Here is a 23,095-nt window from a genome sequence, read left to right as displayed (position 1 = left end):
AAGTTTTTTTTTATTCTGTGGAAGGGGAGAAATCTTTGTCAAATAGCTCAGAAGATGTCAGGAGAACTAATACTAAACACTTCTATTTCTACAAGGAGATTTCAGCACTCATAGCTTATAAAATCAGCTGCCTCACAGGCCATTTGTATTATCTGTGATGAAAAAAGTTGGAAAAGGACTCAGTTACAATTCATCTCAGGTTTCATAACACACTGCTGTTTTTCACTGCTTGTTTCACGTAACTTCCAGTCATTCCAGGTTCAGCATTTCCTTGTTTTCTACAGATGTTGTTGTGAGATACACTGAGAATCTTGTCCTGATGATGAGTATCACAGAAATAAAAGTTGTTAATAGTATCTATACTGATACAGAAAGGAGGAAATAAATCTCAGAAGTATTTGAATGAAACGTACTGTTGAACACTTTTATTGGCGACATGGACAGTGGCACTGAGTTCACCCTCAGGAAGTTTGCTGATGACACCAAACTGAGAGGTGAGGTTGACACACTGAGGGAAGGGATGCCATCTAGAGGGACCTTGACAGGCTTGAGAGGTGGGCCTGTGCAAACTGCATGAAGTTCAGTCAAGGCCAAAAGCAAGGTCCTGCGCCTGGGTCAGGGCAATCCCAAGCACCAATACAGGCTGGGTGGAAAATGGATTGAAAACAGTCTGAAGGAGAAGGACTTAAGAGGTGATGGTGGTTGAGAAGCTCAACATGAGCCAGCAATGTGAGTGGCCAGCAGGTCAAGGGTCCTTTACTCAGCTCTTGTGAAACCCCACCTGGAGTACTGTGTCCAGTTCTGAAGCCCCCAACATAAGAAGAACATTGAGCTCCTGGAGGAAGTCCAGAGGAAGACCACAAAAAGGGTGATTAAGGGCTGGAGCACCTCTGCTATGAGGACAGGCTGAGAGTTGGGGATGTTCAGGCTGCAGAAGAGAAGGCTTCAGGCCTTCCAGTGCCTGAAGGGGGCCTACAGGAAAGATGGGGAGAAACTTTTTACAAGGGCTTGTAGTGAGAGGATGAGGGTAACGGATTAAAACTGGAAGAGGGGAGATTTAGGTTAGACATTAGGAGGAAAGCCGCTAGTGTAAGAAGTTGTCCAGAAGAAGTTGTCTAGAGAAGTTGTGGATGCTCCCTCCCTGGAAGTGTTCAAGGCAAGACTGGATGGGGCTTGGAGCAACCTGTTCTAGTGGTAGGTGTTCCTGCCAATACCGGGGATTGGATCTAGATGACCTTCACGGTCTCTTCCAACTCAAACCATCCTATGATTCTATGACAGCACATTTTGAATGACTGCTTGATGCTCAGGCAGTGTAGAAACTGATTGCATTATCAGTTACATAGATTTGGTAACATACTGTAATCTCAGTGACTGACAGGAGTTCAAACTTATGATTGATGGAAAACTCGTTTCTTACTTGAAATTATTAGAACCAGTTTTTCTAAGGGAGAATTCAGATGACAATAGAAACATTACTTATATTATGAAAAACAATTTTTTTTTATATTAAAAACTATAGATTGCAAGAAATATCGAGTGCAACACTTCTAAATTTCACACTTCTGTGAGCCAAATCCTAGGACCTGAAGGTCTGCAGCTAAAGGGTAACTTTTTGATTTTATTGCTGTAGTGTTCCTTACCCATAAAAGAAGAACAGAACAACCTTTTGCAAACAATGGAAGTTATTTAAACAGAGTACCGTCTTCAGCACAGGAACTGTTAACTGTTTCATTACATTCTGTTCCGTTGATAGGGAGCTGCATCACCTGCAGCTGCAGTCTCTGGAGGAAATCTACTAACGGGCTGATCCCATATCTGTGTCAGATAAAAATCACAGTGCTTACTATTTGTTACCATGGATACCATGAAGATATTGCTGTCCACTAAAGATTACTAGAGGAAGACAACATAATTCTCAGGAACGAGTCCTGTTTTGCCTTCGTAAGTTGCTTTTAACCAGCCTGGTTCCACTGATGGATATACTGCAAAAGAAACCAAACAAAACATATTTACAATAACTTAAAGCTATTAAAAAATCCTACATATGGTTTATATACTTATTTAGACAGTATTGATTCAAGAGCAACTGAAAAATCCATGCAAAAAATGAGTGTTGAAAATGGAATTGCTCTCTGTTATTTTGTGGATATAGATCAGGTTTTTAATATTTTTTTTAATGTTAAAAAGAGAATGTAAAGCATATCTTACCATTGGAAAATATTGCTCCCTGTGGGAAAGACAGCTCGTGACTATGCTCAGCCTTACAAGAATACATGGCTTTTGCTTGTCTGAAAGGAAAAAAATACAGGCTTGCAATGAAGGAGGTAACAAAGAAAAACATATAAAGAAATGAAATTAAAGCCTGGGAAGAATAGGAACAATCAATTGCACAAATACAGGATAGTAATGAGTAGTAACACCGTAGTTCAGAGGAGTAGAATTATAGCAGACAATAACTTCAAGCTTACTGGAGTTAACAAGCATGTCATTGCAGAAAAGAGACCAACATCTTACTTAGAAGTTTAAAGAAGTATATAATTTATAACTTTGAAAAGGATTCTTTCATTCTAATTGAATTTTTTATTTAAATGACTACTGAATTGAGCATATTGCTTGACACACATGATGGACTGCCTCGAGAAAATTAAAAAATGATCATTAAAGGACTAAAAGCATGAACTGTAAGAAAATGCAGTTGATCAGTCTACAGGAGAAAACAATACATAGAAGGTAAATATGCACCCCAAAAAAAGGATACATTTGTTCTCCAGGATGACTGGGAAAAGGACTTAAATAGGTTAAAATTGCAGCAAGGGAGATTCAAATCAGGTGTCTGGGGTGGGTGTCAGCTTCAGCCACCTAAATTTAGATGTCTATAAAAAACCTACATGCCAAGCTCCACAGACCCTCCAGGTCTGGCTTCTGCCATGGTAGACGCCTACTTGAGAGTGCAACAAATGGCTCACCAGGTTCCAATGCCTGCAGCAACACCTTCAATGAAATGCTTCCTCAAATAATACCTGGCATGAAGAAACCTACAGGCATACAGCTCAGTTCATGTATCTTAATCTGCAACTGGTAAACCCCTCTATCAGTTGGACTAGTGAAGGACTGGAACTGCCAAGAATTGAAGAATCCCTGAATTGAAGAATTCATATTACTAAAAATTAATTTAAGAAACTCAAAACAAATTTTAAAAGCCACTACACAGGTATCTGCAAAACCCTCAGTTGGATACATCATGATTCTATCCCAGAGAAGGAGGATGGATTAAGTCACCTCTTGATATGGCTTCTAATACTATGACTCCACAAAAATTAAATGAAAGATTGAACACGATGATGGAAATTACAAATTATTTCTAGATTCCTGTGCTTTACCTAACACCTTTGTCTTAATTTATATAATCAAGGCAATTTTTATATGATCTATCAGTTTTTCTGAGTTTCTTTATACTTACTAGAAACTCACATTATACCAAATGAAGATGAACTTGTTAATTATTTCACTGTTGTATGTGATGGGGCATTACTGATTCAGTTTTTTTTCCAGCCAGGATCTATCTCAATGACCCAGTATGCGATTTGTGGTGAAGTTTAAAATTTCTAGCATACTTCTTGAGAGGGTCTATCTGCAAGTAACATATTTTTACTTTCCTCCCCAAATACTGAGAAAACAAAGTTGCAAGTTAGATTAATAACAGTGCTACATCATAAGCATTAGCTTAAAAAGTCAATGCACTGGTGAGGTTAAGCAGAGACAGACTTCCTAATGGGAGCAGACAGCTTCCCTCTACTCTGGTCTCATACCTAGTGCCAAGTAGTACTAGCACACCATCATTTATCTGAATCTCTAAAAGGATATGAGTGGAAGAACATATTCCTAAGTTTGTATGTGTGAGCTTTCCAGAAATTATTTCTCTCTCTGAAGAAAAAGCTCTGAAGCCGGTTTATCATTAGACCAAGTGGCAAACTTTGCCTTCATCTTAGTGAACAACTGACTCATCAGGGGTTAGACTCTAGGGCTGAAGACATTCAGAAGAGATTAAGAATTCTGAGTGCCTTTGATATTCAAGAGCACCTTATTTTCAGGATGCTGAAAACATTTCTAACTCTCAGTACTCTGTTTGGGATATATGCCCACTGCTAACAAGAACAACATAAGCACTGGACTCCTGTTTGCCTGCTTAAATGTCAACTTGTTTTCTGGCTGGTGCACACTGCTCTGTTCAGTATTTTTCCAAGACAACTCCTTAGTCCCTACTGTTACAAAGAACTTCCCATCTACAGCAGAAGTTCCTACTTTACGGGATAGACTCCAGATGAGAAAAAAATGCATTTTCCCTTTTCCTACTTTTAATTACATTTGTTTTGAGCCCATAATGATGAACTTATACTAGTAGTCAAATGGGCAGTACTCATCAGATCATAAACTATTTTGCTTGTCTACACACAGTCAACAACACCTGAGGCCTAATTAATTTTCAGTCTAGCAAGACAAAGACAGAAGCCAGAAGAGTAATGAATGAAGGAAAATAAATGAATCTCAGATGACTAATAAGTTAATATTATCCTGCAGGAAGAAGAAAAGTTTATGACTCCTGGGTATAGCAGACTTAAACCCAAGCTTGAATGAGTAAGAAATATTGGTATAGACTGGGTGAGGCATGCAGGTGTTTAAGGAAATGCAAAATATATAACAAAAATAAAAACAGAAGAATGCCTGGGAAAGGATATTTAATCATAGGGCTGGGAGAGGAACAGTGGTCTACAGGGCTTCAGAATGTCAGCCTACTCTAAGTCCCAGCCCAGAACCTAGAGATCCTGCTGCCAAGTCAGAGCTCTTTGCTGTCACCACCTCCTTGTTCATATTTTTCTAGGTATTCTTTTCTAATGAAAGTACTTCTTATGATGCAGTTTCACACTTTATGTGATAAACATATTGACTTTATGTGTACCTCTAAATCAAAGTCAAGAAAACACAGAGTCAGGGATTACATGTTGGTGCATTTTTGCACAGAAACTGCAATAAAGAGATCTCAGGCATTACTAAGACCGTTGGACAGCTGCAATATTTGTGAAAGCAGTAAGAAAATTCCTTTGACTCTTTCAAGTGCATAGCAGATTGGCAACAAGGACTGGTCTCAGTGTACACAGTACACAGTGTGGAAGACTGATCATTAATGAACTTCTAGTCGGGTGGGAAGGTATGGCAAGACTGAGAAGTCAAAGTACTTCTGGAATCAGAAAAAGAGAGCACAGGTCTTCCCTGTCCAAACCTAAAATGTATACTTCTCATTCTCTTTTTGCCTAGAAGAAATCTGTTCAGTCTTTTAGGGCTGTGGGGGCATGTACTCATGTATACAAGGAGAGAAAACAGCCAGGTCCTTCTTATGATGCAGTTTCACACTTTATGTGATAAACATATTGACTTTATGTGTACCTCTAAATCAAAGTCAAGAAAACACAGAGTCAGGGATTACATGTTGGTGCATTTTTGCACAGAAACTGCAATAAAGAGATCTCAGGCATTACTAAGACCGTTGGACAGCTGCAATATTTGTGAAAGCAGTAAGAAAATTCCTTTGACTCTTTCAAGTGCATAGCAGATTGGCAACAAGGACTGGTCTCAGTGTACACAGTACACAGTGTGGAAGACTGATCATTAATGAACTTCTAGTCGGGTGGGAAGGTATGGCAAGACTGAGAAGTCAAAGTACTTCTGGAATCAGAAAAAGAGAGCACAGGTCTTCCCTGTCCAAACCTAAAATGTATACTTCTCATTCTCTTTTTGCCTAGAAGAAATCTGTTCAGTCTTTTAGGGCTGTGGGGGCATGTACTCATGTATACAAGGAGAGAAAACAGCCAGGTCAAAAATTGTCCCAGCATCAAAAAAAAAAAAAAAAAAAAAAAAAGGGACACACACACTCACTCATATTGGAGAAACCACATTATACAAAGTCAGAAAGCAGGGCTGCAAAAGCTACTTGGAAGAAGAAATTAAATATGAGCAGGCCACTGTGGTGGTAAAGCAGAGTACAAAATTATCTGCTGGAATACAGAGGACAAAGTGAGACTGCAAAGCCATACAGGTAATTTTGATCTGTCTACTGTACCAATGACCACAACATGCAACAGATGCTTCAAGCAAGAATGAAGCTACTTAGATACAGTGATACATAGGTAAGAAGTAGCTTAACATTCCAAAGCTAGCTATTTTTAGCAGGGTAAACTACCCCTGCACAGAGTTAGGCAGTATCTTGACTTCGATAATTCTGGTATCAAATCAGACAACTTAAAAATAGTTTCTCTGTTTCATAGTCTGTGCTGCATATATTCATTAGTTATTAGAATTTTGAACTCAGAAGACCTTTCGGCTTGGTGGATCAAGATGTGATTTCTACCATTTCTAGATACTTGAGAGCAAAAAAAAGACTATCTTAAATTTTTTAATCAGCCTTCAGGCTCATAACATGCATGAGAGGTAAATAAAAACTGTCTCTGGATTGCAAAAATCTTGTTCAGACTTGAGCAGCACTATGAGAACAGCTTGAGCTACTTCTTATTTCTTCCTCATATTGCCTGCTGACTTCTCGTTTTCCTTCCTCCTTGTTACTGTTGCTCTTCTGCTTCTTAGGAAGGCTGGAGTAGCTATTAAGTCTTTCAACATTTTTGGCTTTGTTATCTGCTCTTCATATCCATTATCAAACTGCTACATTTTTCCTTTGTCAGATTTTTGCTTCTTACATGATTTTCATATACAGATACATGTGGCATAGGCTCTGAGGGAACAACAGGGAGAGTTTACAAGAAAGGACCAATACAAAATAAAAGCAGGAGCAGTGGTGGAGCTGAAATGATGCAGGACTGGTGAAGCAGTCCACACACTCTGCTTAGGGCACCAGTTTAAGAACATTCCAGTCTCTTAAATTATACTTTTCTTCCTTAAATTAATACCCTGCTGTTTCCATCTCTCCTTCCTCCCTGTCACCTTCTTTTTTGGTCTCCTTACAGTTTAAATGTAACACAAGGCAAGAACAGCCTTGATTCATGCAAGCTGCTTCCCTTGAATAAATCAACGGGCCTTTGCAGGTCAGCTTTCTTTTTCTCACCCCTGCTGATCTGGCAGAGAGGACAGCCATTTTCTACTGCTGCACACCTCAGCACACGTTGGCATCTTTGTTTACAGCTGTGCTACTTCAGTTTACTATTTGGATTAATGGATTAACATTTTTGGTTTTTTCCTATCACTTGATAGTTCCAGTAAGCTTGACAGTTCCTGGCACCAGTGAGTAAAGGATGCACAAAAAGGTATGTTCTGTCTCAAAATGCAGGGACACTTACAAGAGAGACTTTAGAAGACTTTTTCCCACATCCATTTATTTGGTTATTTGCCTCAGCCTACTAAAAGTTGACTGGTTAGTAATATATGAAAGATACTGCTTCCTAGATGAACACTTATCAGAACATTTTAACTTATAAGAATTAATCAAGTCCACTACATAAATGCATGCAATTGTAAATTAAATGTAAATAATTCCTGCTACACACTATCAAGACAAAAGGGGAACAGTTTCTTCAGATAGATATGAAAGCATGGAAGGTATGATGGGAAGCAGAGGAATTCTGGTCAAGTTCATCTTGAACTTTCTAAAACAGCTGGTATTCAGGACTTGTCTACATGAGCAAATTACCACAAACTAGCACTCTACTGAAAGCATGTATATCCAAACAGCTGTATGGAGTAAGTACAGCACGTTCATCTTAATTTAAATCCTATTAATTTACTCTTGTAGCTGTGTCCTTAAGCAGATCACTGCCCTGAGCACCTCTCACTATGAGTCCCCCAGAAGACAGAACAGACAGATAGGCTGGTGTTCTCTATACAGATTTAGTTTTCTTCTAGAGTAAGAATGAGTTTAATAAGCCACAAAAATTTTGCATACCAAATGCTATCCAAAATACACAGAACAAAACTCCAACACTTCTATTTCAGTTTTTGAAGCCAGCATAAGAGAGAAGATTTTACAAATTGCTAAACACTATGAAGCACTTACCGTCCTGAAGAAACCTGTTTAATTGAACCAGTACTTTCGAACAACTGGGCTCTTGCAGCCACTCTGAAAATAAAGCAAGACCTTCCTTTATACTTTTGCCCATTAATAAAACACACAAACTAACTTCACTTTTAATCATCTGAAGACATGGACACATTTCAAAAACTTGTTTTAGTTATTAACTTGGAGAAACAGGAAATTCAAAAGCTGAATTCAACTCCCTATTAAACAGAATTCTTGAGAGGATAACCTAATTGAGGCCTGACTTCCACATGCTCTAGGGCTTCGCTGAGTCAGCAAGGGTATCTCAACACCCTGTTAACATACTATTAATGGATGGCCAATAGATATATTGGAAATGCTTTTACTGCCAGTCTGTCGCTATCACAACAGAGCTCTGAGCTTTGCAGGATTTTATTTTTTTTTGTGCAGACACAACAGTCTGAGAAATAACTGCTGTTCCAGTTTAAAAAGTGGAGTGGCTGAATAAAGTCATGCAGTATTTGGGGAACTTCCTAGTGCTCTGCAGATCTGGAAATCACTCGCTCATGGGGATAGAGGAAAGCTGGGTCCAAGTCAGGACTAAAGCAAAGATCTGACACTCAATTTGTGCTAAAAGCACTGAGAAACACTGTGAACCCAGATTTCAACAATCTAAATTATAAATCTATTACTTAGAACTATCCTCCTTTCAACACAACCCCGCTCTAAAAAAAAAACCAACCCAAAAACAACTGTTAGAAACACACAAATATATCAACTATTTAACATGCAGCAACTGAAGGAATTTCAGAGCAGAAGTTTTAGGCTTTTTTTTTTCCTTTCTCCAATTTTGGACGTAAATAAAATCTGAAGATCTTCTTCACACAACAGCATGGAGAGTAAGCAGCATTTATGCTCCTTCAACTGCTTGAAAGTGTCCAGCGCAGAGCTACAAAGATGATGAAGGGAGTGGAACATCTCCCTTATGAGGAAAGGCTGAGGGAGCTGGGTCTCTTTAGCTTGGAGAAAAGGAGACTGAGGGGTGACCTCATCAATGTTTACAAATATGTAAGGGGTGAGTGTCAGGAAGATGGAGTTAGGCTTTTCTCAGTGATGACCAGTGATAGGACAAGGGGTAATCGGTGTAAATTGGAGCATAGGAGGTTCAAGGTGAATATCCGGAAAAAATTTTTTACTGTGAGAGTGACAGAGCACTGGGACAGACTGCCCAGGGAGGTTGTGGAGTCTCCTTCACTGGAGACATTCAAAACCCACCTGGATGCGTTCCTGTGTGATGTACTCTAGGTGACCCTGCTCTGGCAGGGGGGTTGGACTAGATGATCTTTCGAGGTCCTTTTCAACCCCTAGGATTCTATGATTCTATGATTCAAACACTAAATTCCAGAGGAATCAGAGATAATAATACTACTAACTTTCCAAAGATACATTTCTCTGTCATAGACCTTTCTGCAGTCTAATTAAGTCAATGGGTGTCTTTAAAGTGACTTCAACAGACTTTGTGCCATGTCTCCTTTGTTTCCAATTTCAATGAAGGTAGAGAAATAATTCAAAAATACAGAAATATTAAAATAAAGTAATGATTTTTCATTGACTTGGATCACTCTTGGATCACTTCATAGTAGATGACATACAACACTAATTGTATCTACTAAGACGATGTAACAACACTAATCTCCAAAGGGTCTTGATAACTTACACAGATCCTGGTCTTTGATAGCCATTACTTGATGCAGTATCTAATCTTAATCTCCTGCACATTTTGGGAGGCAAATCAGGGTTTGGTAGAGTCTTTGGTGTATCTTTGTTATCTGTTGAAGATAAGCTCTGTATAGATCCACTGCAGCTTTTGTTACCTACAGAAAGCAACCAAGTTATAGGGAATATTAGAGCTAATTTGAAGTTGTTTCACAACAAGTGTAAAATGCAAAGCAAAGTTTTTGTTATTGTTGTGTGGGTTTTGTTTGTTTTTAAGCAGCAAAATAGGTAGAGAAAGTATGTACTAAGATAGAAAAGAAAAGGCAGAACAAAAGGACCAACAGCAAGAATGAAGAAATAACATTTAAATTGCAAAGGCTAAAAAAACTACATTGTACTTAAATGGCAACTGAAGGACTGGATGACAAAAAACCCAAGTAGGGCAGAATGAATTTCATGCCAGGGATTTCATGCCTTTTTATACCATCTGACCAGTTCTATCACAACTAAAGGCATTGACTATAAAATCCATAACTTAAAAAAAAAACAACACAAAAAACCCAACAAAAAAATCACCCAAAAGCCAGGGATATAAACATGGAGTGACAAAACTGTTACTTATTAGACATGTTAAGCCTACTGCTTTTTAAATGTAAATGCTAGCTTTGATCATTATCAATCATGTTGCAAAAAATCACTCCTTTGACACTGTGATAAACCATAGCTACCAACTCCTCTTATAAACCAGCAACCTCCTTACAGTGGTCTAGGTGAGGCACAGCAGGACAGAGCACTCTGTATTCTGAGAAACTCTGACAGTTTTTAAGCTGGGTGAACTCTGCAGTTAATAGACAATGGAAAAACATCTGAAGTAGTTTGAAAACTGAAAGACCATGCCACAAAGATAATAAAAAAATCAAAACCATAAAAGATTAATGGATAACATTAAGTTTCAGATGCAGCTCTTATTTTCTAATATCTCACAGTAAACACTGAGGTCCTAAAAGACTTTGGAAATTACCTTCAGCTGATGGAATTGATCTGAGGGAAGAAGCTGAAGACCTTTTTAACCCAGACAGACTGTAAGAACTCTTTTTGGTCAGGTCTGTTGGTGGAGAGGCATTCTCTGGTCCAGTGACAGAAGCTACACTTTGGCAGTCTGACTCCACATCTGTTTTGGTCGCATCCTCCTTTGATGAGGATTCTGGACTTGTAGTCCACAGGCCTGAACTCTTCTGACCATTAGAAGAAGGGGGCGAGGCAATCCATGGAATCCCTCCTGACTTCTCTCTGGGCTGTGAGGGTACACATTTGCTGGTGCTGTTCTGCTCAGAGGAGTGAGAAGAGAGAGACTCAATGCTGCCCATGGGAGTGCTGTCTGGACTACTGCTGTATGAGTCACCTAGGGAGGAGTTAGAGGAGGGGAGAGGGAAACAAACAAACAAAAAATTACATTCTCTAATCATGTGCATTTTTCTCATGCTACCTTGAGTGCCTTGTACCTTACCCGCCATCAAATTAATTAATCTGTGGTTTCAGAGGCAGTGATTCTTAAGACAACATATCTATTTAGTTACTCTGAATTTCACACATATTCTTATATCTAACCTGGAAGAGCTGCATTTGTGGACATTTCTTTAGAGCTGGTTAATATAATGTTCTACAGTTTCAAGTATGTGGCATAAAAGTTTGCATTTTCCAAGAACTGCTTGCAATATAAATATGCTTAGGAATATGAACAGTTACAATTCTGCAGTATCTTTATGGTGAGCATCTTGTTGGACTTCCATAAGAAGGTGAATGTGATACTTGTCACATTTATATTAAATGCATGACTGCATTGCCTGCAAGCACAAGAATTAAATTTTACTTTGGTTAACAAGGTGCTGAGCATCTCTGTAGTCTAACACTAAGCCCTAAGTCTATCAATAGATATCCTACTTTCTGAATTGTCACACCTATCACAAAATATCTATCCTGCCGAAGGACAACTCATTCCTTACAACCTGAATATCTGATTGCTTTCTTTAATTAGATTGGTATTACAGAAATGTACCTACCTACACAACAATCTTTGCACTTATTATTTTTTCCAATAAACTTTTACAACAAAAAGTGGGAATGTCCTAACAAAATTATCTATTGATATAAAGCAAGGAACACTCAGCAGAACTGAGGAAGACCTGGCTTATAAATACAGTGAGGGCTGAATTATCTTGAAGACTGGATTCTGTCCAGTGCGTCATACACCGGTTTATAGTAGGATTTGTTCCCAAAAGCCAGGAGATGTAATTCATAAATTTCACAAGAATATATATTCTTCAACCACACAGTACTTTTAAGATACAAACATGATACAGCTGCTTCCATCTACATGTTTCATAGAATCATATAATCATAGAATCATTAAGGTTGTGTGGCATTCAGAATGTATAGTGCTCGTCTCAAACAATCCAAGAGATAAGTGATAGACTGGCACTCAGGATATCTGTTGTCTGTCTTGTGGCATCTGAGAGTTAAACAACATCTGTTGATGGACTAAAGAGATGTCTCAGCAACCCACCCAACCGTTTGCTTCCCCTCCTGCAATGTGTACCTGAGAACTGGGGAGTTTAGTGTGGGACATGCTGAGCTTGGAGAAAAAAGAGATCTACAGCTGGCTCTGAGAGCAGGATATCCAGTGATAACAGGCTGGAAAAGATCTTAAAGATCACCAAGCCCAACCATCAGCCCTACAACCCTGTGACCACTAAACCACCTCCCAAGGCACCATGTCTATCCATTTTTTTAACACCTTGGCAATAAGTGACCACAACCACATAAAATACTACAGGTAAGTCCACAAATACCAGTATCTTGTATAGCAGATCTGCCAAGAGTAGTGCCAGTGGTACAGTAATCTGAAATATTCTGCTAATTTCTGGCCAGAATTCTGGTATTCCAGATTAGATTGTCCCCCATCTTGTCTCTCTTCACAGAGCATTAGTCCCTTGAAAACTGCAAGACTGGCTGAAGCCTAAATTTGTCAGATTTTCTATAATTCCCCACTGTTTGAAACCTCATTTGAAATCTCATGTTGTCATTCCATACCAAATGCCTTAATTTCCTGCAATATAATTGTCTGTGCTTCCTTTACATTATGACTTAAAACCATCTAATACTTCAGAATTTGCTACTGTCAGAAGCCAAGGCTCTCTTTTGCCTTTCTCAGCCTTCCAGATATAAGCGAGATCTTAACTGGAACTTGCATAGAAAGTGTTTAGCTTGAGCTATAAGCAAAGCACAGGTGGAGAGCCCCTGGGTCAGGCCTAGTTTCAATCCAACTGCCAGTATAAGACAGCCATCTGAATAAATATTTTTATGCTGGCATCCATTCATGATAGTTACACAGTGGAAAAAAAACAGTTGAAACTAGCATGGTTTCTCATATGGTGAATGAAACTGATGGTTCCCCTGTAATTTCTTACTCAGGATCCCACACCATTCCCACTGGCAGTTGACATGTAGACAGGCTCTTATGTAGTATTATTAAACTGTCATTCGTAGGAATCATGTAATATAAACCTATGGAAAACTGCAGACTTAAGAATTACTACAGATCCTCAGGAACAGATGTACCTTAAGTGTGGATTAATTTAGTGTACCAGTTTCATATAAATCTTGAGCAACCAAAGGACACAAGTTCTTTTGGAAGTCTGCTGCAGCAGTAAAAACTATTAACAACATAATCTTTCCTACTGTTTGGTACAGCCAGTAAATAAAAAAGTAATAGCCAACTAGATGAAAATGAATGAAGTGAAACATTTTTAATAGGCATATTTACATTAAAATGAATAAGCATTCTAAGTAGTAATTAATTACACACATAAATCCCTACTGTTAAACATTAAGTCATATGATAAATATACTGTTTTTCCCCAAAATATGTAGGTGGGAAAAGCCAAGTAATGGTTTTGGTCTGCTGACATTGACTAAATTACATTTATTACAGGAAGAGATGAAAGCTTCTACTCACGGTTTCCCAAAATTAACAATCATCTTATAAGAAGCTCCATATAACAAACTCCTTAGAGTTTCAAAGCAGATTACATTTAGATTAAAATATAAAGTCCATAAAGATTTTTGAACACTGTATGAAATACAAGACCTGCCTAAAATGGAACATCCTGCCTCACCTGAGAGCAGCCAGAAATGCAGTCACTCACCAGAGCAGCTGTGATTCACAGAGGTTAAGAAGCTGACAAAACTCCATCTGTTACATTTGTAATTGTTGGAATAAAATACTTACTGGATATTATTCAGGAAAATTAAGACATAAAAAGTAAGATAATGAATCAACAAGGGCAAACTTACTGTCAGGATCTGCTAGACATGGTGTATATCTTCCTTTTGGTTTACGTGAACCTGTGGAGAGACAAATTGCTCTTGTCCTTCTTGAACCTGATCGAGACTGAGGTTGGGGAAGAGGAATATTGGGGTCTGGTGCAGTGTGAAATATCTGTATGATTAAGAAAACAGGGAAAAAACATTACATAAACAATACTCTTCTACCAATACTTCCATTACTAATCCATTTGTTTTCCTCACCACTGCACCTGAAATTAATGCTGTAATAGTCTCACACATTACAAAAGAATAAATTCACAGCTTTGCTCTGACCTCATTTTACAATCCAAGAAACACAATATGACTTGTACTTAAAGTATATACTAGTTATATTAAAATATTTGTTTAAATAGTTATATTTTTCTAGCCTTTGTTAAGTGTGCAATGGTCTAAATTATGTAACACATGATATGTCCTTACAACTAACACTTGTCCATGAACAATACATCTTTTAAAATATTATAAAAAGATTGAATTTTTTCTCTGTGTTCCTGTGAAAGCTTTTGTATGTCACAGAAATTTCTTACAGTCATAACTTATTACAAACCATTTTTTAATTTCAGAAAACCACTTTGTTTTGCCAAATGTGTAAAGTTTGATGAAGAACATCTTTATGTTTGGAGCATCTCCTGATTTTAATCTTTTACATACCACTGCTAAAACTGGTCAATTTTGGACTTCATTACTGCAGAAAAAAATAGAATTTGGGGGTTATTTGACTACTGGAAATCTGTCACAGGTACACAGGAGATTTTAAAGAACTATTTGCTGATAACCATGGCAAGCTTGACAGCATGGACAGTACAGAAAGTTCAGTACTTTGGGTGACTTTCATTTGCATCACCTGTTCTACAATATCCAAGATGTGCAGCAGAGGTCTTTAAAGACCCTAAAAGCCCTCATGGATACTCTAGTAAAAATTATAATTGCCTTGGAGGATGTCCAAAGCAAAAATAAAAAAAAAAAATCGGCATGCTTTTCTTTCAGATGTCCTTTCTCATCTATTACTCCCAGTGTAGACTGTAAACTCTGAGTTTTCTGTGGAAAAAAGTAGAATTAGCTCTGTGGAGTGGAGAAGAGATTTTGCAGATGAAGACTGCCTATTCAGTCAAGCTACTGAAAGAATCAGTAGTGTCCAATCTCCATAGTGTAGAGAGGGTCAAGTCCATGCAATGCCAAAATAAACTTTTGTGAGGATTTCTGGATCCCCTATCAATAGGGCAGTCCCAGGGGAGAATGAAGTGAACAATGAAAAGATACCTTCATGCCACTCAAACAAGTGGAAGAAAGTAAACATCTTTGTATTGAATGGGCTTGTAATTTTCTGGAGGGGAAATTCAGTGTTGGAAACAATGCAATACTTTATGGAGTTACAGGCAAGGAGGCTATCTGTATCATATCAATTGGAGGTATTTGAAATATAACTGAGGATAGCAAGCAGTACTGTCAGTACTTACTACCCAATCAGTGCAGGGGATCCTGGTACTGACCACGAACTGCCCCTTAGCTGAGTAAAATTAAATGGAAGAAACCCAAAGGTTTTTTGCTTTGTTTCGGTAGTCATCAGAGAAGGTGATATGTATCAACAAAAGATCCCACAAATAAAACTTATTTTGACAACCAAGTGAAGGAGGTCTTGGCTGTTCTGCTGAGTTCTGAAGTAAAATGGTTTAAAATAAAGTATCTGAGAAGACTTTTCAGTGAAGCTGATAACTGCAATGGTAGTGACTGGACGTAAGTGTTTCAAGATTTCGTGGATTTTCATTCTCAAGCCCTGAAGCAGGTCTTATTAAATATTCCAGGAAATAGTTTGTGATGGATCTTTGCAGTCACTGGTCTCTGGGGAAAACAAAACAAACCAGGCAGTCACAGACATGCCTTTCTCCAAAGCAGAAGTACCTAGAGAAGTTTTTATGTTCCAGACTATTCAAGAACTTTTAAGAGTTTTTAAATCACAAAGACACGATGGGCTTAAAACTTGTAAATAGGAATAATACTTCATTTAAGATACTTTTGTTTTCTTCCTTTCCCTTTTTTTTAATTTTCTTTTTTACTTTTGATCTAATACTACACACATGAAAACTGACACAGCACACAGAAATGAGGGTTGCGCTGGGGATCCATATTCACGTTGTTCATGAAAAGAGGAACTGAAGGATAGTTGGGGTTTCATGACATTAGGTGGGACTAGGTGTCCACTGAGCCACTGATGAATTCCGAAAGGGTAGCAGTGCTCAGAAAGTCTGAAGTGATGTTCTCAGGGGAGAACCCATGCATTCACCCAGAGTAAACCTTCATACACTGCTAGCAAGAGAGAGACAGAGGAGCTGGGAGCAAAGTAATGACCTTTTCATTCTGTTTCTAGATATAAGAAAGACAGCAATCTTCAGAAAGCAACTGAAGATTCAGGGCAACTCCTTCAAAACACAATAGATTAAGCCTTGCATCTGTACCTTGCACAGCCACAAGACTTGCTAGGAATCCAGATCCATAGCATGGAATGAAAGGAAGGCATTCTTCCTGTCAATCACCTTCTACAAATGCTAGTTTCCTTTGTAAGATCTTCAAGATGGTAATGAAATTAAGACTTTAGTTCTACTTTATCACAAAACAGATAATGTCCTTCTACCTTTTCATAATGCTCTATCAGAATTTCAACGACGATATTCTGAAACTTAATGTTCATCATAGCAGCCACAGTTTCTTCTTGGGCTCTCATCAGAGTTGGTCCAAAGATAACACCAAGGTTGGATACAGTCATTAGATTTTGCTGACTGTGTAATGATACCCTTTAAATGAACACAAACAATATACAATTAAATAGTTGTGCTAAACTACAACACCAACAAGCAAAAAACTTGTAAAGACTATTTCTTTAATAGGATCCTAAGTCCATGCCTGCCCTTTAAAAACCTTTTTTCAGCTTTATTAGAGTAAAAATGCAGTGCAGTACAATTACTATATTTCTGCTATAGATCTCATCCTTCAGTAATTTAATAGATAATGAGCACGTTTTCCTAGAGTGTGTATGTTTCTGATTTAATTGACAGGGAAAAGCAGCTATCTTTGAAGGTGTCCATAGAGAGATCCAGACAAACTAACATTTAGGAATCTTAGGTAGGTATCTCTCCTCACTGATTATACAGGAACTTGAATATGTGATGTCAGATTGTCTGAAAATACTATGATATAATGGAGGTCAACCATACACCTTAGCTTTCATGTAAACGCAAGAAATGTAGTCACTGACAACACATACACTGCAATTTAATAATTCATTGAAAACACTAGAACAATGATATCCATGGAACAAGTGTTTCTGTGGTATAGATAACACTAGGTGATCGTAATGACATATTCAGGCTTTAAAATATATTAATCTTTTGCTCTGTATATTCTGTTATCACTTACTGTATCTTTTTTTTCATTTTTCTTCTTAATGTATAACTTAAAAACTTCAGTTTTTCCAATAATTTATCAGGTAGTAAAATGAAAAACATCAATAAGTAATCCTCAATGCCCCTTTTGTCTTCTTATGAATATGATTTGACAAATAAAAAAATCATATAATCATAAATCCTTCAAAACAACTATCAGTGATTCCTCAGTTAGAGCTGCCCTATTGTCTCATGTCTAAGAAATAAAAGGCCAAGTAAAGGTTTGATAACTGTCATAATGCTTATATTTAATGAATCTGCTACCAAATAGTATCAGTTATTGAGGCATTTCACATTTTTCTCTCCTCACTGCTATCTGCTACCATTGTCACACTGAGCATTTTTAGACGTTTCCTACATAAAATAACACACCTTTAAAAATTAAGAAAGAGTAAAATCTGTAAAAAACTGGAAGACCAGCAAGTAGGAGAAAAATTTTCTGGTTTTCTCTGACAGCCTTGAGTAATCAGGTTTATTCCTTATAATGAAATAATGCTCCTTCATATTTGGAACAGGAATGTTTTTAGCACTCCATTTACATCAAGAAATAGGAAAAATATGGGAAAGAGATTTGTATGGGAGACAACATGACTATATATTGCAGGAAAATAAATGCCTATCTTCTTACATGTTTCCTATGTTGCTTCATTTAAGTTATGCAAAAAAATACTTTCCAGAATTTTATTTCAGACAGACGTAGTGGCAGATACTGTTATTTAGAAGTCATATAATGGAAAATTACTACCTTGTTAAAGCACATTTTCAGCCAATTATCTTAATCTAATTTTCTTTGTAACAGATGTTATGCTTGGCTTAGGTGACTCAGGCATGTTTGGGAAGTCCACTAGTATTCTGATGAAAATGGAATTCTATGAGTTCTAGGTTCTACATTAGATAATAAAACCTTTAAAAAGAATCTCTTTGCAATGTTACTCTGCTTTGTGCTGCACAATAACTGTTAAGGTCTCTTACAGAAACATTATAGTCTCACAGCACAAGGAAGAGCTTAGTGTTTGTCCTGTGCTTGGGTTTCCCTGGTTACAAATTTGGTAGCTTGGTTATAAAAGGAATGGTGATTTAATAACATTGTAACCAGGAAGGACTTTATACAAAGCATTTTGAAGGTGCAATTTCTTGCAAAAGAGAAAAAACTCAGGCCTGTGAATGGATCATTTTGAGAAACAATTTCCCCTGACCTAGTCCTGCTGTTGCTTGGCTACTGAATACATACAGGCTGAGGTAAAACTGCATTTCAGGTAGCTGTAAGACATTAATTAACGTGCAGTTGCTTTTTCCTTAAAAACTCTTCCTTTGATATATCACCAGTAGAGTTTTGATACTATCTGACTGTGGTGTTACTGTCTCACACCCAAGAATAGTTTATTCATTTAAGCAGACAGGCAATTTGACTAGGTTCCTTTGACTAGGAAGCTTTAAAACAAAAAAAAAAATTGTTATCTATCTGAAATAACTGAATTTCCCTGTTTGCCAAGCAGCAGACTGAGCTTAAACTTGTACAGTACCACCTTTCTGCAAGGTGCTTTTTAGGATCTGCTGGTTTTATTTGTTTTTAGTATGATCTACATCCCACAACATGTAGCTCATAATAAATTTTGCACAGTGACACCTATCTCAAGGTAGGCAAAGACATAAAGACCTTAAGATCTAAACCAAGAAAAAATATTATCCTTATTTTATATTGCATAGTTAAAGCATAGTGTTTTCAGCTAGATACAAAAGCACACATAAAAGAATTGAGCAGCTAAAAGAAATACAGGGAAGGGATGCACATTTTGAAATTGGATTTTAAACAAAAGAATGAAGCAACAGGAGGTTGTTGGTTTTGTCATATTTTCTCATTTATATAAAATTAGGTACTTTATCTTCCATTTGTTCCTTGAAAAATCTCAACACAGTGGTAGGAAAAAGATGAGGAAGGAAGACAACTAATACACTCAAGGCACTAATTTTACTCAGTCTCATTAGAATTGCTAGCATAAACAACAGCTGGAAAATTATATTAGAAATTAGAAGGGGTGAATTGAATGCTGGGAAGAAAAGAACTGAAAGTTTTTAGTACAAAACTGTAAGATTAAATTTGTCAGAAATGAGATGCATCAAGCGTGACAGGCAAAGAGTTAAAGAGAACAACTGATACTGCCAGCATGCTTTTCCCTGGAAATGCATCTAAGGTAATATTGAGAATAAAAAGGCCAGGAACAGAGGTCAAGAAAGAAATGTTTGCCTATAACTAATTCTGTGTAGAAATACATCATTTCCTGTGTATACATATTTCTAATTTTGGGGTTTCCAGACTAGCAGCTTTTTAATCCCTCATTAAACAGTTAAACTCTTTAGAGGGTCAGAAAGCAGTAGAAACTGTATTTTTTTAGCTAATCAAACAACTCTGTAAGGAAACCTAGGAAACTTGCTTTCACCTGGTTCTCTGTGTTACTCTGTGTGTAATAAGATGCAATGTCTCCCTAATCAGATTTTGCAATGGAAGCACATTCACAGCAGCTCCCTAACATGTCAGTGCTCCAGGGGCTAAGCACAAAAAGGGCTAAAAATAACTTATTAGGTCTAAATTATTTCCTATCAAAGAAATTTTCAGAGTTCTCACATTTATAACAGGAAGCAAAACTGCAATAGGTTCCACTGTAGACTGTTTAATGCAGGCAGCAGCTCAAGCTGTCATCAAAAAAGCAAAATTGTTGGGATGTAATGGATGGAATGAAAACAATATGGATCTCTCATGCCTTCCACATATTTCAGTCATGTGGGCCTTATATGAACAACTATTCACATTCACAGATCATTGGTGAATGTATTAAAAAGTATACAGCATCCTGATTCAGAAAGAATAATATGTATTAAAAAATGGCAAATACCAGCAAAAACTGACTGAACATTTACTAGAACTTACACGAGTGATGTCTGATGCAGCAATAGGAAAAATTACAATGTAATAATGCTATATAGTCATAGCTACTGATACAGAGAGATAGAAGAGAATAAAAACTTGTCTTTGTTGTCTCAGCACATGCTAAGTGTAATTCAGTGAAAGACAAAAGCTCAATAAAAAATGTCAAAGAAATGTAACATCTTTTCCATCTGATATTTAATTAATAGTCAGAGTAGCTGACAAGGGAGATTCAAAAGTGTGTTTGGACATTTATATAGATATCAAAAATATAAATAATAATACTTCAAATTCATGTTTTCAAAGGATGCTACACTTCAGAGCTTTTAGAGAGAAAAGTAAGATCAAACATGGACAATTATTATCACATTAGTCTACTCTCCATTTTTGAAAAAGTGTGGGACTTCGAGTCAGATTAAAAAGAGCATTTCCTACCAAGCTGAGCATAGTTCTAGACATTTCTTAAATTTAATTAGTGCCAATTTCTGTAGTAAGTAACAATGTGAAGGAAAACATTGAGTGAGTTTATTTTATAAACATAGTTGGTCATCTTGGTGACTCTTTATGGTGTTATTTTTTATTTTGTTTCTAAGGTGAGTATTCTTCAGCTATGTTGAGAACAGCATTTTAGAAAGTCAATGTAATTTCAAGTGGCATTGTTTCAACACAGAGAATGGATTAAGCAACACTGACAAATTTAAAGCAGAAACAATTACATCTTACAATAATGCCAAAGAGAAAAATAAAAAATAATTACTTGACCAAGTGCTTGATAAGGATGTCCAGCATCTCTCTGTTCTTCTCTGGTAACTTATGCACAAGTGCATGCACTGCCTCAACTCTGTAGTTCTGATCATCTGACTCTATAAAACAGAAAACACATATTAACATTTGACTATAGATAGCACCAGTGCCTATATGTTAATACACGCATGCATTGCAAGGAGCCAAACACAATTAACCTTTAATATGATAAGGACAATTTGTTTATATTTATTACAAGATTCTGAAATCTGTATTTCAAGTAACTTGCTGTAAGCAGTTACCACCGATACCAGAAACAACAAAATTTGAGACAATTCTGACCCAATGTGCCACTTCAGTGAAATCCAGGATTTTACCTCTTTGTTTTTAAAGTATCTAAAATTCTCGAGTGTCTTTTATTCTTATCAAGGCAAGAGGAAACAGGGAAATAGCTTCAAATTCTAACCTGGAATAATTAGAAAAGACTTACTATCTCTGTATCTAATTACTCCATTTGTGAAAAGGAGATAATTATCACCCTCTCCAATTTCTCAAGGCAAGCATGGAAAATAAAGGTCCTTGGATGAGAAAAATGAATGCTATCAAAGATTTACCCACCCATATAAAACAAACAAACAAGCATAAATCAAGGCTTAAAATTTAATGCAGAGGGCAGTCCCACAGAACCTCTAAAAAGGTCAGAAGCAACCACTGAACAGCTTCATCTACTGTGACTTCTGTATTTTGAGGGCTTTCATATGGCACTGAGCTGTCATATACTGTCACATGGAAGAACTCGGATCCATGGCTGGATTACTGACTAATAGACCAAGGAGAAAAAAAGGATAATAATGGAAGAGATTAAGGGTTTAAAATAGTATTAGTTTAATGAAAGTGTATTTATTCCTTTACTTACTGACAGCAACAATGAAATCTTTGTGCAGCTTGAAAGTCATCAGTGGTTCTGAAAGACACCTGGTTGTAAACAATATTAAAAAGAAAATTTAAACAAACGCATTACTGAAAATATTTTTAAGTTTGATGGGTGTGATTATGATCGCACTCAACATCTGCATAATATATATTGGTATGTTGTAGGAAACCTTATTCAATGATCAGTGCAAGTAGTATACAACTCAATCATATATGTAGCCTAAAAATCTTCCTTGAGTTGAAGCTGGTATCACCATGTAGGTTAGTAAGGGAAATACTACTGGCACTGACCTGAGCACAGAGACTCACTGTTTTCTGGCTTCCATACTGTAGAACAGGAATAAATGCAGCTGCAGAACATGGGACAGTGGGCTGAAGAAGCAACCTTTTGCCCAATGATGAAAACACAATGAAATCCGGGATTAAAATTCTGATCTGATAAATTCTACAAGAAGCATCCTCTGAAAGGCAGACTGTGAATTGCCTTACAGACACAAACACACAGTTACTGTTACATGACGTGCTAATTTCACAAATACAGTATTTTCAATATTTGTGCTTTTGAAGATGTGTTATAAATCTCTTCAACCAGCTACGGTAATTGTGGTAGTAATTAGACTTATGTGGGGAAGAACAGTTTCCCACATAGACCCATTAGCCTCACTTCAGTCACTGGGAAAGTCATGGAGCAAATCCTCCTGGGGACTGTCACAACTGAAGCACGTCCCCAACATGGATTAACCAGGGGCGAATTGTGCTTGACAAACCTGATCACTTCCTATGACAAAGTAACCCACTAGTTTGATACAGGGTGAGCAGTGGACATCACCTACCTGGACTTCTCCAAGGCTTTTGATATGGTCCCCACAGTCCCATCCAGGAGAAACTGACTCATTACAGCCTTGACAAATGGTC

At 37.3% G+C, this 23,095-nt stretch overlaps 1 protein-coding gene across 1 annotated transcript in view; it reads right to left on the bottom strand.

The window, feature by feature from the left end:
• Nucleotides 1-1,431: 1,431 nt before the first annotated feature.
• Nucleotides 1,432-23,095, bottom strand: part of ARHGAP42 (Rho GTPase activating protein 42) — a 116,589-nt gene continuing 94,925 nt past the window's right edge. The window contains exons 16-24 of the mRNA XM_009999413.1: nucleotides 22,164-22,222; nucleotides 21,261-21,366; nucleotides 16,773-16,932; nucleotides 14,111-14,255; nucleotides 10,779-11,159; nucleotides 9,759-9,915; nucleotides 8,060-8,122; nucleotides 2,212-2,291; nucleotides 1,432-1,985 (exon numbers count right to left, since the gene is read on the bottom strand). Coding sequence (XP_009997715.1) covers nucleotides 1,897-1,985; nucleotides 2,212-2,291; nucleotides 8,060-8,122; nucleotides 9,759-9,915; nucleotides 10,779-11,159; nucleotides 14,111-14,255; nucleotides 16,773-16,932; nucleotides 21,261-21,366; nucleotides 22,164-22,222 — 1,240 coding nt within the window. The 3' untranslated portion in view covers nucleotides 1,432-1,896. The remainder of the gene's footprint in view (nucleotides 1,986-2,211; nucleotides 2,292-8,059; nucleotides 8,123-9,758; nucleotides 9,916-10,778; nucleotides 11,160-14,110; nucleotides 14,256-16,772; nucleotides 16,933-21,260; nucleotides 21,367-22,163; nucleotides 22,223-23,095) is intronic.

Source organism: Chaetura pelagica, unplaced genomic scaffold (assembly GCF_000747805.2).
Source record: "Chaetura pelagica isolate M959 unplaced genomic scaffold, ChaPel_1.0 scaffold85, whole genome shotgun sequence".
NCBI classification, from domain to species: domain Eukaryota; kingdom Metazoa; phylum Chordata; class Aves; order Apodiformes; family Apodidae; genus Chaetura; species Chaetura pelagica.
The sequence above is the reverse complement of the archived record's forward strand: the minus strand, read 5'-3'. Positions and strand labels throughout refer to the sequence as shown.